This window comes from Nicotiana sylvestris, chromosome 8 (assembly GCF_000393655.2).
Source record: "Nicotiana sylvestris chromosome 8, ASM39365v2, whole genome shotgun sequence".
Lineage (NCBI taxonomy): Eukaryota > Viridiplantae > Streptophyta > Magnoliopsida > Solanales > Solanaceae > Nicotiana > Nicotiana sylvestris.
The window spans coordinates 101,703,039-101,722,410 of NC_091064.1; the positions used below are offsets into that span (position 1 = coordinate 101,703,039).

General features: G+C 41.2%; 3 protein-coding genes across 4 annotated transcripts in view; 1 reads left to right on the top strand and 2 right to left on the bottom strand.

Moving 5' to 3' along the window:
- Positions 1 to 605: 605 nt before the first annotated feature.
- LOC138875459 (uncharacterized) lies at positions 606 to 5,958 on the top strand. Its single transcript, XM_070154290.1, has 13 exons — positions 606 to 1,055; positions 1,189 to 1,244; positions 1,318 to 1,405; positions 2,288 to 3,094; positions 3,359 to 3,658; positions 3,808 to 3,838; positions 3,936 to 4,145; positions 4,256 to 4,318; positions 4,409 to 4,829; positions 4,921 to 5,041; positions 5,130 to 5,351; positions 5,459 to 5,649; positions 5,748 to 5,958. Exons 1-13 carry the CDS (start codon positions 606 to 608, stop codon positions 5,956 to 5,958), a joined length of 3,171 nt encoding a protein of 1,056 aa, XP_070010391.1.
- Positions 5,959 to 7,198: 1,240 nt separating this feature from the next.
- LOC104222701 (uncharacterized) lies at positions 7,199 to 9,779 on the bottom strand. Its single transcript, XM_070154291.1, has 4 exons — positions 9,502 to 9,779; positions 9,004 to 9,248; positions 7,729 to 8,339; positions 7,199 to 7,579 (listed from the first exon to the last, which is right to left on the bottom strand). Exons 1-4 carry the CDS (start codon positions 9,777 to 9,779, stop codon positions 7,199 to 7,201), a joined length of 1,515 nt encoding a protein of 504 aa, XP_070010392.1.
- A 652-nt stretch (positions 9,780 to 10,431) lies between these two features.
- LOC104239632 (ATP-dependent DNA helicase Q-like 2) overlaps positions 10,432 to 19,372 on the bottom strand; it is a 64,869-nt gene continuing 55,928 nt past the window's right edge. For both annotated transcript variants that reach the window (XM_070155415.1, XM_070155414.1), the window contains one exon: positions 10,432 to 11,033. In XM_070155415.1, the coding sequence (XP_070011516.1) occupies positions 10,845 to 11,033 (189 nt within the window). In that variant the 3' untranslated portion in view covers positions 10,432 to 10,844. The remainder of the gene's footprint in view (positions 11,034 to 19,372) is intronic.

Below are 19,372 nucleotides of genomic sequence, written 5' to 3' on the forward strand. Positions count from 1 at the left end.
AGTAAGAACGAAAATATTTTCCTAAAGTACTGAAAAATTATTTTCTTGAAAAATAAATTATCTTATAATGTTTAGTTTATCTGAATTATGGAAAAAAATTATAAAAAAGAAAAAATGACATCAGTGTAGGCAAGACTCAACAGTCATTTTTTAGGGAAAATCTCACTTTATACCTATTAGGCCCAAAATATTTACCTTTTAATACCCATCCCCAAACTATTTACCCTGCCTACCTAGTCGGCCCAATCTATTTACCCGGCCCCGGCCCAATCTACTCATCTCTCCCTTATCTTCGATCCAGCCCATTCTGCTCATTATTCCCAAGTTTTCCTTCTTTCTCTATCAGTTAACAGAGTACACTTTCCATAACTCCATAGCCAACCGATGAGAACGCAAAAGTGAAACACATTCGAGTTGTAATTTTTTTCATCCGATTCCGTTCTATCTCTTCGTCTAGTACCTAATTTTGGGTGACATTTTTGCTTTGGGTGAATTTTTTGCTTCTGAAAGTACATTTTAGTGAAAGTGGGTTTTCAAAATCATAGGATTTTTATGTTTTCCTTTGTACTTTTGTGAATCAATGTCTATGGGTTGTTGTTTTCTCTATGGGTCGGAAGAGTTGTGCGCGTAGATGGTGGCGCTTTGGACAATATCATTCTTCAAAAGAAGTAGCTGCTGAATCTGTTGCCTCAGCCATGTCTGGGCCTAGTTTTTCCTTATTTTCTGATTCTCAGTCTCCACTTAGTCGTAACCCTAGCAGTAGTCATATTGAAAACACAACTGAAAATGTAGAATTAGAGGGTGGAAAAGGCAAAAATATTAGTGTCGCGTCAGTCGATGAAACTCCCTACCTGTCATTACCCGACACAAATTCCGAATCAGTCATAGGAGATGTTCCAGTGACTGATAAGGGAAAAGGTAAAGTTGTTGAGGATTCTGAGTTACGGGGAAGCCGGCGTGAATCCGTGCCTGAAACAGAGACTCAACCAGTAGATGTTGATTGTAGCGATGATTCTCAGTTAAAGAAGAGAAAAACTGGTGTCGCACCCAAGAAAGTAATTTTCTTACAATTATGATCTTTGTGATTTTTAATGTATAGTACATTGTTATTTTCTGATTTCTTATTATGCTTTTGTATTATATTATAGTTATAGTCAGTTGTGTTAATTTTTTGAATTAAATAGACAGATTAAATTAATGTTCTGCTTGAGGTTTAAAAAAATGGTCGCTGATTCACTAGTGCTGTCAATCAGTAGCTGTTGTTGTCAACCAAATTTATTGAAGCCAGAGCTGCTCTGTGTGATTTCTGATTTTCAGCTTTGCATTAGATGATTTTGTACGTGATCTAGTGTTTAGGCCAGTTGATAGTGGTAGGGAGAAGCAAGTATGGAAGGAATGGGACCGTGTAAGTTATGTGTGCACAATGAGCTTTTCTTTATAGGTGGCATGGTGTGGATGGGGTCAATGTGCAGAAGCCCCACGGCCTTGGCTGGTGATCACCACTGGCATTGATTATAGGCAGGCATCGGGGTAGAGTGATCATGTATGGGGCATTTTCTGAATAACACCCATTGTCCATTTTGAAACATCTGAAGAATCTCTTAACCTTAAGTAATAAGTTAGGACATGATTGACTTATTTTCTAATGAAAATGATTTGTTGAATAGGTTCTAAGTAGTATACAAAAAAGATGTCAGGTACTCAGTTACATGATTGACATAGTACTTGAGTCTGGAAGGGGGAGGCAATGCTATTTGACGTAGTTCTTCTAAAAAATTGCATTTATGTTCTTTATCCGATTGTTGCGTAACTGGTGTTTTGTTGCAGTGGAAATGGCACGCATGATGTTTCCCATAGAAGTTTTGTGCCAATAGACATAGTGTATGTGTGTTATGTGATAGTTTTTATAGTTATAGACAGTTGTTGGAACAACCCCGTACAACTATTTATCCTGTTAGTATAGTTATATACTATCATATGCTTCTGGATCTTTTTTTAGCTGTCTTCGCTATTTGTTTTTCCTTTAATAATAGTAGTATCGTACATTATCTTGAAAATACTTTATAGTTGCATTCCTTTTTGCTTTTTCTCTTTATTCTTATCTGTTATGTAATAGTAGTATAGTCATTTGTAGTTGCCGGAAATTAGTCAGTATAATTGTATACCCTGCTGGTATAATTATATGTCGTGTTGGTATCGTATGGTAGTTGTGATATTTTTAGTTGGTTTAGTTGCATTTTAAGTGAATTCTATTTCTAAAATTATTTTATATGAACATGTTTTGCAGTGTTGGGATTTCCTTGTACCTATTGACTTAGATTATAAACCAAAGGTTGATTGGGATACCAATTGCCACGTTATTCATCAATTGAAAGCGAATTTATCAAAGCGGCAACTTCGACTGTTTAAGAAAACATGCTTTGGCTATTTTTTGGATCTGCCACCAGTGATTGTGCAGATTCGTGTTATGCACCATTTGCTTATGAGAGAAGTACATCATGAGGTTAAAAATGAGATGCGGTTTGTAGTGAATGATTCTAGGTTGCGGTTTGGCTTGGGTGAATTTGCACTTGTTACTGGGTTGAAATGTAAGGGTGGTACAAGTATAGAGAGCATAGCAGAGAATAGGTTGATTTCAAAATATTTTGGGACTGCATCCGTGACATTTGCCCAACTAGCAGACTGTTTTAAGAAGAAGAAATGGGAAACGGATGATGATGCGTTGAAGATAGCAGTTCTGTATTTTGTCAACAGCTTCTTATTTTCTCAACTCAAAACAAAGGCTATTTCACGGTCTTACATTGACTTGGTTGAGTCTGGTGATTTTAATAATTATCCCTGGGGTATAGATGTTTATAAAGCTACAATTGACTCGTGTTCCAACAAGTTTCAAGATAAGCCTTCTTTTTATAGACTTGGTGGCTTCCCGTTGGCTTTACAGACTTGGTTGTATGAATGTTGCCCAAGTTTGGATGGTCACTTTGCTGATCATCTTGGAAACAACAAACTTCCACGAATTTTGAAATGGGCAGTCATGGGTCAAATCCCGAATGAGCGAGTTGCTTTGCAAATGTGTAGCTTGCAACGCAAACAGGTAATTTTCCTATAGTTTTATTGCCTCTCTTAATGTTTTGGTACACCAGTTTAGTCACAGTTGTAGCAATATCCCAGTTTAGTGATATACTCTGTTGGTATACATGTATACTATATTGGTATCATGTATACTATATCTCAGTTCAGTGATATACTCTGTTGGTATACATGTATACTATATTGGTATCATATGGTAATATGGATCTTTTTTCTTTCATACTTTATTATCATTTCTATTTCTAACTAGTGTGCTTAATAATTGCAGCTAAAGAACATCACCCCAACTGATGATGAGAAGAAACAATTTGATGTGCGTGGTCTAAGCTTTGAAATTGAAGTTGAGTGCACTGACAGCCAACCCAGCCAGCCCGATAGCTTTCAGGTTTTTGGCACTCAATTACCAAAGACACAAAGTATGCCTGAAAGTACTGGAGGTGATTCCCAACCTACCAATGCTGAGGTAATGAAGGAGTTACAAGCTTTGAAGCTTTTTGTAGAGAACAAGTTTGAGGAGGTGCTTGCAGCTATTGGTAGGCAGTCAGTGAAACCAGAGAAAAATTCAGCGGTATTCATCTTTTATATAATATAATGCTATAGTATATTGTTCAAAGATGCAATATATGCTTATAGGATACTATTACATTCTTTACTTTTAGTGCACATAGTATTCTTGTAATATACATAAGACTAAAATTGTTAGTTTCTCATTTTCAGCACAAGCAACAGGATGATGATTTGCGTTCTGGTAAAATGTTGTATATGTAATTTTTGATTATTTTTTTATTTATTTAACTCTATGTATTTGTTCATTGACTAGCCTTTTTTTAAAAAACTTTTTTCAGCCCCCTTCGTAAATGAGCATGATTTTGGCTTGGATTCTAACTTTGAACTATCTGCATCTGCAATTGATCAAATCACCGCTATTACACAACAAGCAACATATAAGCAGTCATCTCATGATGTTAAAAAGTCGGGTCCTGCTCCGCTGCCATCAGGAATCCCTGTACAGACACGAGCAGATGTTGTTATTGAGTCTAATACTGCTCCACAGGGTACGATGTTGATGTTACTAATTCTATAGTTAGTATGTAAATGATAGGTTCTTGATAGTTTTTTATTTTTTATTTAAGTAGTGATGATGATAATGCTTTTATGTGTTTAGCATGTCGGGTTGATGGTGTTGGTCAAGTGGATGTTCGTGGAAGTAATGTGAATTTGCCTTCTGGTAATGTCTTCTATATATAACTTTTCATTCTTTTTTCTAAATTTCTTAACTTTGTATATTTATTTATTCACTAGCATTTTCTAATTTAAGCTCCATGTCGACACGGGGGTGATCTTCACTTGGATTCTGATTTTGAATATACTGATTCTCAACTTGATCTAATTGCTACCATTACACAAGGAGGGAGACGTAATGTAAATCAATCTGGAAATGATCTGACAACTCGTGCTGTAAATAAGTCTAAACCTGATCAGTCGGTATCAAGAAATATTGTTCAGATACAAACAGATGTTGAAACTACTCCTGTAGTTTTAACACGGAAAAGGCGCCCCGCAGCTGTAAAACAGTCACCGTATAGGAATGACTGGCAATCTGGTATTAGTGCAGTTGGGGGATCCTCGAAGGTTATCAAAGGAAGATTTCCATTTGTAAATGACATTTCAGAGACGGTTGATTTTAAGCTTACGACTGCATTCTCAAACTTTGTTGAAGCAAATATGCAATTGGGAGAGTGCGTATTCGTTTCCATGTACTTTTGTTTTCATTTTTTCTTAATGTTTGTTGTTATATTTCTTATCCATATCTTCTTTTATATGAAATAGGGAAGTGTATTTACCTGGTGATCAAAAGCTAGAGCCTTGTTTTGACTTTGAAGTTGAACAGATTGATGATAAGACGTTTTTCCATACCTTAAACTATTCTGGCAGGCCACTCTCTAGTTCGGTATGTGTACTGCTTTTTATTTTTGTTGTTGTAGTAGTTCATTCATATTGTTAGTGGTAGTCATGTTTTCTTCCTCTCTTTTTTGCAGCACTTGAATATTATATTCTACTATCTTAGGAAGAAGGCGAAATATGGAATTAATATGTCAATCAAAGTCACAACTACAGATACTCTTTTTAATAATATCATTCAAAGGGTTTTCACAGAATTTGTAAAAGGTGGGAAACAAGATCATTTGATTGATAGATCAGACGATATCATGGAGTACATGAAAGGATTTAGGATGCATTGCAACACTCCATGGCACCAGGTTGATCATGTCCTTTTTCCAATTAATTTGGCAGAAATTTGGCATTGGATATTGGGGTGTGTGTCATTCCACAAGAGATGTTTTTATGTATATGACTCGCTACGTAGTCGAAAGCACAAAAAAGCTATTCAGAAAGTGGCAAAGGCTTATGCTGTGTTGATCCCCTATTTCTAGTTAGTATTGAATTTTATAACCAAAGAAGTGACATTGTAGTAGAAAATGGTCTGCACATGGGAAAGAAGTTGACTGATCCTTTTGATATTGAACTGATTACAAATCTGCCAACACAGCAAAATTCGTAAGAATAGTTACTTTTTTTTACTTTGTTTTCCTCATTCATATTAACATTTTCACTTCTAATTGATTTTTATATTCTATTCATTTGTTTTATTTCAGAGATTGTGGAGTATATGTTGCTTGCTTTGCAGAGTATATTATTGAAGATCTTCCAATCCCTGTTGCCAATTTTGATGTGGATGGTCTTCGAGCTAGGTTTGGTATACTGTTGTGGCACTATGGGAGGAACAAGCAGTTGCATGGCGAATCAAGTGAATCTGAGGCTCCAGTAGCACCTAAAAAGACTCGTGGAAAGAAACGCAAGAAGTAGTATAGGTCTCTTTTTGGTTTTAGTTAATTGTATCATGAAAACTTTGCAGGATTTTAATAGTTTTTGGTGAAGTATGGTATTATTAGTAGTAAATGACCTTCTGCTGATTCAAGACTGTAGGAAACTTGTGTCTTTATAAAATATTTCCAGCTGCTAATGTTTCTTGTCATATTTAATTATTCTGGTTCAAAATATGTGGTAATAGATTTCTTCAAGTACATGGGGGTTATCAGTATAGTTATGTCTCTTGATGCTGAAAATTTGCTGATTTTGTTTCTGATTTCAGCTTGTTTTATTAGGCTTTTCTTAGGCTTCTTCCATAAAGTTGTTGGTTATTAGGATGTCGAGGTCCATTCATTTGCCAGAGGGTAAGGTTTAATGGATTCAGCAAGTGAAAATTAGGGGCAGATGAAGTGAACACTTCCAGCAACATACAAAGTAGTTGTGACAGAAGTTAAATTATCTGCTTTCGAATGTGATGATGGTCTAAGCTTTAATGTTCATCTGTAGTTTTAGCATAGATGGTGTATTAGTGTAGTAGAACTATATACCAATCAGGTATAATGATATACCATTTGGGTATCACGTTGTATTTGACTAATTTTTTTTCCTGCAGCAACTAGATGTAAGTACTGACATGAGTTGCAAAGTGTGCGCATTTTAGGTATCACGTTGTATCTGGTGCACCATTTATATTTCTGCGCATATTTTTTTTTAGCCATATTAGTGCAATACCACTATATACCAGCGAGGTATACAAATATAACATTGGGTATCACCTTGTATTAATGTACCTGATGATGCACAAATAACTGCATGTAAATGGCTTCCAATTTGTTATAGTTCAATACAGACATGAGCTGCAAAGCGTGCACCACTTCTATTTCTGCACATATTTTGATACTAATAAGGTATACAGATATACTACTTGGGTATCACAGATATATTTTAGCATCTTTTTTCCTGCAGCAACTAGATGTAAATGCATCCCACTTTTATATACTAAAATAGAAAATAAACAGATTCTTATTGAAAATACAAGTAGCCATATAAATTTGTTGCCAAAAAGTAATTTCGCAAAGAATCATCATACCAAATATATGTCCAGTGCAAGAAAAGCATTTTATTTTTTGCTATTCAAATGCTATGATTCTACAATATATGAGTTGTACAAAAACATTGAAGCATTATATCAATCTCTCTTTGGAATATTTCGGCATGTTCTCTAGTTGTGTCCTTTTCACCCGCATAGTGCACATGTAACTGTATTTCCTTCCCAGCCTCCTATGCCTCTCTTCTTTTTAAGTCTTCCTGGTTTGATTTTTCCTTTTGGTGGCAGTACCACCTGCGAAGAGACATGTTCTGGAATTTGCCACGTTGTTTCATCAGGCAATGGATTTACTGGTATCTCATATGTTTTCAGCAAGTAGTCTATGCTGTAGTAATCCGAGCAATACTTGTATGAATCCATATGGAATTTTTGTATAGCTGCCATTGCATGTGGACATGGAATATCGTCTAGCTGAAACCTCCCACAACTGCAGTTCCTTTCATGTAGGCGTACCACATTTCTTGTTTGGCCATCAATTATTAAATGTAAGAATTCAGTTGATGGCAACACCTAGTATAATTTTAATTAAGAAAAGTCATTAGCTATATGAAGTAATAGTATTTTTTAAATAACAATATTCATTTGTTTAGTGAAATCACTAAGGTAAAAAAGTAAAAATATAGTACATGCAGTGTTTTTATGATTTTGAAAATGCATACCGTCATCGCCTGTGATAAGATAGTATTATCTGCCAATATTTTTTCATACTTTGCACCAATCTTCATAAATGATTCCACTGCATCCTTCCGATTGGTGTAATTCCATTTTTGAATCAATGTTGTCATAAAGTCAAGCAAATTCACAACTGGGAGGTCTCTTGCGTGCTTGTTTGCTGCATTTACTGATTCCGCAATATTCGATGTCATGGTCATGGTTCTATTTGCCTTGGAATGCGCCCGGGACCATTTATCATATCCAATATCCATCAGGTATGTTTTCACTCTACTATCAATAGCTTCTAACTCTGCCATATGCCTGTTGAATTCTTCAACAGTGTATGCTCTTGCTAAAGCAAAATATACTTCTTTGATTTGTTTTTGGCTCTTCCTGAAGTTTGTCTTTATGTTGTTCCACAGATGGAACATACATGCACAATGAGGGACTTCTGGATAGACAATTGAAGTTGCTTTCCATATAGCATCATGCCTGTCTGATACAATGCATATTCCCTCTCTTTGTCCATAAGTTTCTCTCAACTGCACGAAGAACCATTCCCACGATGCATCATTTTCCGAATCAACAATTGCATATGCGAGGGGTAGAATTTGTCCTGTAAACCCAAAGAACAAAATATCAATTACAACACATTGTATTAATTTAGCATTTCATATAGTAGTATAGTCATAGGTAGGTGCAGGTGTGTAGCAAAACAACTATATACTCTGTTGGTATACTTGTATACCATACTGGTATCATATAATATTTGAAAATATTTTTTTTGTTTCTTTAACTGAATGTAATTGGATTGTACACAAAATATTAATTTAGTATTTCATATAGTAGTATAGTTATAGGTACGTGCAGGTGTGTAGCAAAACAACTATATACTCTGTTGGTATACTTGTATCATAAATATTTGAAAATATTTTTTGTTTCTTTAACTGAATGTAATTGGATTGTATTCTTACCCTCTGCGTCTTGCGTGGAAGCCGTGAGTATGGTCCCTCTATATGTTGACTTTAAAAAACTTCCATCAACTACAATTGTTGGCCTACAATAGACTCATCCTCTAATCGATGCATATATAGCTATGAATGCATACAAGAAGCTCTCATCTCCTTCAGTGTGTAGTCGTGTCACTGATCCTGGGTTAGCGTATTCTAACATATAAAGATATGTTGGCATTTTCTTGTATGATTCACTTGGTGATCGTCTCAATAATTGCATTGCTTTTTCTTTTGATCTCCATGCTTGCATGTAGCTTAAGTCCATACCATATGCTTTTTGGATGTCTCTCTGGATATCTGTTGGTGTATATATGGTTTTCGGGTCAACAAGTTTATCTTGTACCACAGCTGCAACAAAAGCTGAGACAGCTTGCTTTTGTGAACAAAATCTCTTATCAGTTAAACAACTGTGGACAGAATTGAAATCTGTCACTTTGAAAAGATTTGGTGCTCGCAGGCTTGATGCTTTAAGTCTCCAAATGCATCTTTCATCCACGCATTCAAGGATATACCTATTTATAATACAAATACAGTTATGTATAATGTTTTCTTGTCTTCGTAAATTTGTCCTTTTTCAACACTTTGATGAAATTGATCAGTTATGATGTTTGCATCATCAAGTTCTAAAATGGCGTCATCTCCTTCTTGCACATCAAACGTAGTAATCATATCAGTGCTTTCAAATTGTGCAATTTCTGGTAAATTGGAGCAACATCGAAACTGGAGGTGCTTGCAGCTATAGTGTTTTTAGCAAACGACACACACAGGGGAAGTGTTGTCATCCCTGCACTTGATTTTTTCAATTCCATATAAACACTAACACTCATATCGCTGCAAATTGTAATTGGTGGATATCCTTGAGCAATAGCATACTGAATAACTATTGTTTTACTGTCCTTTTGCAGTTGCTTTGCAATTTCTCTGAGAAGTTGTTCAAATTTCCAATAGGTCTTTATTAGAATTGCATCAACATGAAAATTTATGAAATTATTGTTATCATCCCATTCTCCACTATGTTGCAGCAGAATTGGAATATTTTCCATGATTCTAAAGTTATAATCACTTTTATGTCCAAAATTGAATCTCAACAATGCAAATTTCAACAGTGTTCGAAATCAACAGTGTTCGAAATTTCAACAAAACAACAACGAAATCAAACCTCTAGATCTCCAGATCTCCAAACCTAGATTAGAATTTTCAGCTAAAATTCAGAAGTTTAGCTCCGAAATCAAAATCAAACCAACAGCAAAATCAAAATCTGAAGAGAACAACGAAATTAAAATCCGAATCAGCATCTTCAATCTGTTTTTTCATACTTACTGCTCTTCGATCAGTGGAAATCTCAATTTTGTGCGCTAATTTTCTGAAATTTTGAAGAGCTTCTGCGTTTTTCCACGTTTGTGCGCTAATTTTCTGAAATTTGGAGCAGCTTCTGCGTTTTTATACGTAGGGCATTAAAAGTGTAGGTAGTTATTTTGTTATTGTCGTTTATTTATTAAATGGATAGGAGTTGTAATTATTTAGTGGGTAGAATTCTTTAATAGGTAGGGGAGGGTAAATAGTTTCACTTTTATAGGTAGTCCTGTCTTTTCCCCATTTTTTTACAAGAATCTCGACTATTAATTTATTCACGTGCATTAACATAAACATTATTATTAGTCTTTAATATTCAAACCAGCAAAACATTGTCTCATACCTTACACTCCACCATATACAACTATTATATTTTAATATCCATCAAACATTAGAAATTGATCCAAAATGATTTCTCATGTTTACCTATGCTGCCAGAACCACTGGCCCGACTAATCTAGAATACTAGAATACAAACAGTTGATAACATTTATCCCCCATTATCTCATTCCGAATTTATGAACCAAACGACCCTTAGAATGTGTCAATATTTCCGGCTTTAAGTATTCGAACTCTTTGTGCAAAATGGCTCTGCACCTTGCATCACTAGAAGAGCCATTACCATAAAATCAAACTACAATCTAAGCGCACTTCATACAAAATTTCATTCACCATTCATTGCATATTAGATATTATGCACAAGTAATATCATCATATTTCCAGAAAAATGAGAATTTCCAAAACCTTCCTAATTTTCATGCTTCATCTTCACTACTTTCAAGGACTACAAGAGCTTTCTTGGTTTTCAACTTCTTAACAGCATTGCCTTTGCTCTCTTTGCTTCCATCTGCATCTTGTTGGGGGTCAGACTTATAACTAGCAATCTCTTCAAGAATTCTGCTCCCATATTTTTCAGTCTTCAACTTGCCAATAATCTTCTCCAACTGCATAAAACATAGAGTAGTTTTCAGATGATTGCATCACATGAGAAGCTGTAAGGCTGTGCGATCAATATAATCCAGTGGCGGAGCTACAGTGTACCAAGGGTGGTCAGGCGAGCACTCTTCGCCGGAAATATACTGTATATGTAGGTAACATACTGCTCTATATGGAGATATAATATGTTTTGAACACCCTTCACACAACTAGTCGACTTAGTCCAGCAGTTAAAGGGTGTTCATGAAGTCTCAAATAGTGTAGTCGGGCACTGGTCCGATTCTCAGTAGCGCTTCATTTGTAGTTTTTTTTTTTTAGCATTTTTAGGTTCGATTCTCAGTAGCTTTATTAACATTGGCTAAAGGGGCCTACTCTTTAATTTTGACAGAACTACACTAATACACTAACCCAATTGGATTTGCAACTGGTGTGTCCTTGACTTTCCCTTTTTCTTCTATTCTTTTTAAAATAAATAAATCTTAAAACTAATCGTTTTAATTAAAAGCTATTGACTTAGTAAGAAAATCCTAAAAGTGGTTTGATTCTAGGTTGAATTCACTTCTCTTTCCCTCTCTTTTTGGGCATGTCCGTTCACTAACAAATTGTGGTCCTTTTTGGTGCAAATAATGGATTTTTAGTGCTGAACATTGCGTAGTTTGATTTTAAAGTTTTGGTGCACTTATTCATAAAATAATTATTTATCTATTCAAAGTTTGAACACCCTTCACGAAATTCCTGGCCATGCCACTGATACAATCGTCTAAACTATAGCAGTCTTAGCTAGAAGGATTTTCACATTTTCATACCAAACAAACATTGCATCTCTACATCTCACTACTTAAGAGGCCAAAAATTAGCATGCTTTGGAATAACTATGTTGCATGCACACAAAGCATACAGTAAGTACAATTACTATGCAAAGTCCTCATTAAAAATTTGAACTCTCTTTCTCAAAATTACTTGTCTTACTTCCTTTCTTCGGTCATACCCAAAGACTATCCTGTTTACCGTGAAAATGGTAACAACAATTAAATTTGTAAATGAGATTCTAAAAATACGTGATCTATTCTCGAGCTAGTTGCTAGAGCAGTTGATGCTAAGAACGTGAAGCTTGACGATGAAATGCTAGCTAAAACAAAGCAGTAACCAAACCGAAAGGGGCCTGTTGCCCGGGCGCAAAACCGGTCGATAAGGACCTCGGGGTCGGGATTCAGATCGAGCTCGAGCTATCGGGGGCAACCGGGAATAAGATAACTGTGTGCGGTAAAAATCGGGGAACCGATTTTCCTCCGACGTGATACTTCGGGGAATGACCCCGGAAGAGAATCTCGGGTCGGTCGTCTCCCTCAAAACCCGTTGATGCCTTACCGAGAATAAACATCTACTGAAGGCCCGACGAACGCAAGAATCCCCCGAGGAATGTACCTGGGGTCGACCAGATCTATTCAAGCGGTTCGACGCCAGCCCTTACACGACGTAAAGCTAACGGACTGTCACATCTCGCCCCTTTTGTCATGTCAAGATTCTGTGCTAAGTTTGGGCATCCCCTTTTCTATAAAAGAGGGGTCACTAACACCTTGTAAGACAGAGCTCCACTTCTCCATTAAAGCAATGATATCTTCTGTCTCTCTAATTTGCTCATTCTCTTTGGTTCAAAGTCATTTATATTCGATCGTTCTTTTTATCATTCGGTATTGGCTCGAGGCCACCCTTATATTCATTATCTCTTAACCTGTTCTTCGTTACATAGCTCAATATTGGCCGTAAAGAGCCTTACTTGATCATATTTCTGCTTGTTATCCCCTTCCCGACTGTCCCCGATAGTTCAAACTCGACCCGAGTTTCGGCCCCGAGGCCTCCATCGACCTACTCTGCATCTAGCCAAAAGGCCCCTTCGGTTTGCTTACTGCCTCGATTTAGTTCGTATTTGTCGTTATACTACGTATTCTTAACACAAACTGCCTTAACAACTAGCTAGAGAATAGATCACATATTTTTAGAATCTCATTTACAAATTTAATTGTTGTTACCATTTTCACGGTAAACAATAAAAATTAAAGATATGATCAAGCAAGGCTCTTTGCGGCCAATGTTGCACAATATGGCATGAAATAAGTAAGAAGACAATAAATATTAAAGCGGCCTCGGGCCAGTGCGAACGAGCAAAATAGGAGAAAAGAGAGATATTATTGCACGTGTGGAGAAAATGAAACAACATCAGCCCTTTACAAAGTGGTATGGGTTCCCCTTATATAAGCGAGGGAACACGGTATGGTACAGAGTGCATTAAATGTAAAGATACGGGGATGGGACGGCTAGACATGACACTAGAGCCTATTGATTCTAGCTGCTTGGCTCGGGAGTCCCCCGTCTTCGTAACCTTTGCTGGGTCGCGGACAGATCCCTTAACCTTGGAGCCTCTGCAGGGCCGCGGATGATCCTCGAGATAAGGAACCCGATCATGATCCCACAGCCTCGAGGTGCTGACATGACATTCCGAATATACCTTAATGGCGGGAAATGGATTCCCCTGATTTCACCGCATACAGATAGTCTTCGCGTTTCCTAGAACGAAGTAATAGGAAACGGTATTGAATCGTCGTCTCGAGGTCATTATTGCCATGACGCCAACCAATTAAGAGCATTAAATGCCATGCCCCAGGGAACCGTGCAGGACCGTTGTGAAACGCGGTAATCGAGAAACCCACGAACTGTCGTAGGCTCGTCTCTTCTGCTTCCCCAGCGATTCCTATAAATGCACTGGTTGCTAGATACTCCCCATCTTCACCCTTCCTTCAGGCCCGTGAATCAGAATTTTGCTATTTGACATTTTTACATCTTTCCCTCTCCTTACAGAAAGGTTTTACCATTTTTCATGGCCAGGATCCCTCGACGGAATGATACTGTGCCATCGTCCCGATTACCTGAGGGGGAAAACAAATCGGTTCCCACTTTAGAGCAAAGGACTCCTCCCGATATTGACACGCCGAAGGATTTCGACGTCGAGACTCCCTCGTCTACACCGGGTCGATGTGAGCACGTATCTCGATATGTTAGCGTCGTGATCGATGATGACAAAGTGAAGGAGGACTGCCGATGGAGCGAGGCAGTGGAGGAAGAGATTCCCAACCCCAGCGACAACATTACCGACTTCAAGGCTGGCTTTCTTTACATATATACTTACCCATTCACCCTGGGTCCTGATAAACCTGTCGAATCTCCTCCTTTGGAAATCGACCCGGTTATGCTTGACTTCTACGCCCGATATCGGGTGACCCTCGGTCAGATCTACCCGTCCTTTTGGAGGATCGTGTTAATGCTCAGGCACTTCACCGAAGGGGTTACAGGCGAGGTTTTTACCCTTAGCCATTTGATCAGATTGTATCGCCCTTGACTGTATCGAGGCTTAATCAAGCTTCGACATCGGTCCAAAAAGTCTTTCTTCACGAGTGTTGATGAGGGGAAGGACCGGAGATGGATGAGCAGGTTTATTTGAGTGAGGACCTCGGATATCATCCCGGCCCGGAGGATGCCTTTTCCAGAGCGGTGGAACGATCGACGTAAGTGAACTTCCCTTTAGCCACTTCTTAATTACTCTTTTGTTTGTCATGATAACCTCTTTGTGCTCTCTCCGGCCGCTGCTTGGCATCCCGAAGTGGTCCCACATTTGGCGGGATGGATCAGGCATTTGGATGAAAAGTTCCCGTATCGTATTCGGTCTTGGACCGTCATGGCCAAGGAGCGTTGGGTGGCTAAGAATCACGGTGAGGTTTCTTTACCGCCCGTGCTCCGCATTTCGTGTTTCCTTCCGAGCTCTAAGCAACAACGTATCGCGTTTATTGTGTTAGTGCAGGCCTTGGCGAGAATATGCAGATGAGGCCGCCCTACGACGGTGAAGCGGAGGCCTTGTAGCCTGATATGAACAAGAAAAGGAAAGACAGGGCGGCCATTGCTTGTCCTGATGAAACTGCTGCTCTAACCTCCGGGTTGAACCCCGATGTCGAGGGGGAGGACGATGATGGAAGTCCGTTGAGGAGGAGAACGAGGTCTGGCGTGAGAGATTTACAGGCGCCCCGATTGGAGGCTGCTGAGTCTGGGACGGCTGGGTCCGGCATGGCTAAGGAGTCGGGGGTCCTCGAAGAGGACACTGATGTAGCTTCGAATCGTGCGGCCGGATTTGATGTAGCTTCCGCAAGCAGGACCGTTGGTCCTGATGGATCGAGGTTCGGGGCTTTCCAAGAACATGGGTTGCTATTTGGAGAAATCGGCGACCCGAACGATCTTATTCAGAACTTTCCAGTCTCATCAGGAGAGCTGAGGGATGCCGAAAGGATGATCGGCGCCACGGTTGGTACTCCTTTCAGAGGAGGAGGCTTCATTGCCAACATTTTTGATGGCGTAATCGACAGAGCTGATCTCGACGTCTCTGGCCGTTAAAGCGGCGAAGAAGTCCCTGCAGCAGGTGACAACTTTTCCTTGCGCATTTCTTTTCGCTCTCGGGCATTATCCGTCATCTTTCTTAACTTTCTCATTGTGCCGCAGCGTAAAGAGATGTATGATCATGCCATCCTTCGGCTTCGTGAGGAACTTTCTTGCCACGAGAAGGAGCGTAATAACATTGCTTCGAAGCTACAAGACTCGGAGGCTCGTGGCGCCCGGGGAGATAAAGAGTTGGGGGAGCTTCGGACCTCTTTAGAGGCGGTGCTCCGGGAGAAAGCCGCCCTTGCTGCTCAGGTATTCTGCCTTGCTCATACCTGCCCTTTTACTCTGTATCCACACATGTTCTGCGTTCACATATTCACCGTCTTGCCCTTCATTGTAGGTCGAGCAGAGCAGCTCGCGGATTAGTCAATTGGAAGCGGAGATCTCCGGGCTGAAGGAGCGGAGCGAGACTATGACCGGGGAATTGGCGACATCCCGGGGCCTTCTCTCGGACACTCGTAGGGAGATTGCTACTTTGGCCGCGGCTAAGTCTGAGGCCGAATGAGATGCTGCCGCTTATAAGGAGGACGCGGCCACAGCGCATGCAATGGTTCGTGACATATCCCTGGCGGCTGAGCAGAAACTGGTTCGAGCTGTCGAACATGCTAAAGCGAAGGCAAAGAGGGAGGTCCTGGAAAAACTCGAGGCCAGAGGCTTCGAGCTGTCTGCCGACCTGGAGGAGGCTCGTGCGACGGAGGGAAGACTGGCGCTCTTGATTGCCCCCGATGGGGGTGAAGATGATAGCGGCGAGGAGTAGTCTTCTAGCCCTTTTTTGTTCCATGTGTTCTCCCTCCTAGGAGAATAGTGTAAAGGTGTTTTTCCTTTTTGTCAATGTACGAAAGGAGCTTTTATTCTGCTAGTCCTTCTTGCTGTTTTCCCTCTCTTCTTTTTTTTTTTTTGCTTTCGAGCATCGAGCATCGACCCTTTGGAGCCTTTTCGTAGGACGGACCAAGGGCCCCAAGACTAGCCACGTCCCGAGGTTGAGTCGGTAGCTCCTCCGAACCGATATTTGCGACGTTGGGGATCTCCCGAGGTCCCTTGGTTTTATGAATTATGTGGGAGCCTGGGATGATTCTACCAGTGCACTCCCCAAGGAGAAGGTGACGTTAACGCGGCCAGAATTAATTGGCCTTCTTGGGCAATTGAGCAGTTGTTGCCTGGCCCCTATATATTTGTCTATCCGCCCTTCAAGCGGCGATTTTGTGGTCTTTGATAAGCCTATCTCCTCTGTAGAGCCTGGCGCTTTGTGCGAGTCCCTCCTTCTTTGCTTCAGGAAGTTTTTTGCCTGGATCCTCCTCTTCTTCTCCTTATTCTGTCGTAGTCATGGCCGCTGCTTCGACACCTGATCCACAGACGAAGGGGATACCTTCCCGTGTTGCACCTTTGGTTGGTGCCAGCGGCTCTCCCCCGATGCCGGGAGAGCGAGGCCCGGGGTGCGCTGCCTCAAAGGGGGTCGCCACACCGGGGAAGCCTCCCAATGTTCTAGGCCATCAGGAGCACGTGTCGAGGATTTTTTCATCGGTGAGGGAGGAGAACCTCAGGGTGATCAGGAGAGAGTGCGGATGGGGGGAAGGCATGATTCTGCAAGTACCTTCCCCCACGGAGAGTGTCATGACGTATGTTGAGGGTTTCTTGAGCGTGTATACCCATGTTCTCGCGCCGGGTTCCCCGGACCGGGTCGTGCTTGATTTCTGTAGAAGGTATCAAGTAACGTTGGCGCAGGTTCATCCCTTTCTCTGGAGGATAGTGCAGTCGATGAGATATTTTGCTGATAAGGCCGAGATAGAGTTTACCCTCAGTCACTTTATAAGGTTGTACCGGCCATTACGTTACCGGGGCCTAGTTGCTCTTCAGCATAGGTCCACTCGAGCTTCTGTGATCGGCAGCGAGGAGGATGAGGACCGTGGATGGATGAGTCAGTTCGTCGAGTCCGGACGACCGACATTATCCCCGAAGAATTTTTACCGTTTCCTGAGAAATGGAACTCCGCACGTAAGCACTCTATTCGAACTGTCTTTCTCTTCATATGAGGTTGGCCCCATAATGATGTCTTCCTATCCTTTGTTTATAGCAACTCATTGGTTGCCCGGTGAGGTCCCTGATTTAGCCGAATGGTCTCGTAGGCTGGCAGCTTGCTGGGCTCACGATAGGCGCCGATGGCGAGATCTTTCAAAAGGGAGATGGGAGGCGAAGCATTATGGTGGGTGTCTGGCGTTCCCCCCCCCCCCCTTTTAGGGACGGCTTCCTTTTTGCTGATTCGCCTGATTCCTCTGTCGCAGGTGCTGGGAGTTCATTCGAGGCGAGACTGGGTTCCCCGAGGGAGGAGGAGAGATTGCTGGCCCAGGGATCAAGGAGCGTTGGCAAAAGGAAAGGTGCTCCGTGGTGCGAGAAGGCTTGTGGTGAGGCGCCTTCTCCGCAGCGGTTGAGGGGAAGTGATTCGGTCGGCCGGCAAGCTTCCGGGATTGATGCACCATCGGACGTTGCTTCGGCCCTCGACGAGGCTCATCGTTTTGGCCTTGTGGTGAGTTTTCGGCCGCGATAGGGATGTTTTGGCCCCGTGCTCCTTTCTCTTCCCTTTACTCACCTGGCTTTTCTTCTTCAGGCTTTTGATAGGCTCAAAGCCGAACCGCTTCGTTGCGAGGCCCCGTTGCGGGAGGCTCGAGAAAGGGAAATATCCCTCAAACTTCTCTGTGCGGCAAACGAAAGTGAGCTCGTTTCTTTACGGCGTGGGGTGGACCGAAGCCGTGCCCGGGAGGCCCTTTTGGAGAAACAGGTATTCTGCATTTCGCGCTGGCCTGTATTCCCTTTTTTGTCTTGCCATCTTTGACGTGTTGTTGTTTCAGTTGAAAGACTAGGCGGATGAGATGGAACAACTCTGGGGCGAGGTCGGCGAAGCTAAACGTGAATTCACTGAGCTGCAAGCGCGTGTTAGTGCCCATTCTGAGGCCAAAGAGAGGGCTCAGGCCGTGGCATCCGTTATTGAGAAGCAAATTCAGGCCGCCCGTGTGAATGATTCCGCTCGGGCGAAGATGATCGCGAGACTCTCATCCGAGCTATCAAGGGCAAAAACCGAGGTGGTGAATGTCCTGGCCGAGGTTGTAATGAATAATACCAGGGCGGGGCAAAAAATGGCGGCTCATTCAAGGAGTGCCGCTGCCGCTAAGGCTGAGCTGAAGAAGACCCTCGATCGTGCAAACAATAGCAGGGAGTACGAGAGGTGCAGATCCCGGAGGGAGACCCTTGAGGAGATTCATGCCAGAGGCTTTGATCTTTCGGAGGAGATCGAACAAGCCAAAGAAGAGGAGTTCGATGCCAAGTTCCTGACGTCCGATGATGAGAATGATGAGGAGGAGACCGTCGGACCGTAGCTACCGGAAAAAAGGGGGAATGAATATTCCCTGCCTTCTTTGTTGTGTATATATATAGCTTTCATCATACGACGCAGGCCGAGATTGCGCTTCGTCATCAATATGTAGTAATAAGAGGGGAAACCCTGCAACTTGTATCTTCTGTATTTCTGCTTGTTGGAGTTTCCATTGGGTCGATTCGATCCCGTATTTGCCCTTAGGCTTGCATGCTTTAACTGTCTTCGGGTTTAGTCTCCGAGTCGGGGTCCGACTCGAGCTTAATATACCCTCGAGTTTTGCGTTTGTTCGGGCTGGAGATGATGGTTTTTATTTCCTGCCCTTGGGCGTTTGGTTGTTTCAACAGCTTCGGGTCCAGTCTCCGAGTCGTGTTGCGACTCGAGCTTTAATTGACCCCAAAGTATCTTCGGACTGGCGACAGTGGCACTTATGCCGCTTGGTCGTTGAGACCTTTCAGTATGTGGCCCGGAGGCTTGCATAGTTAACTATTTTAGATCCGG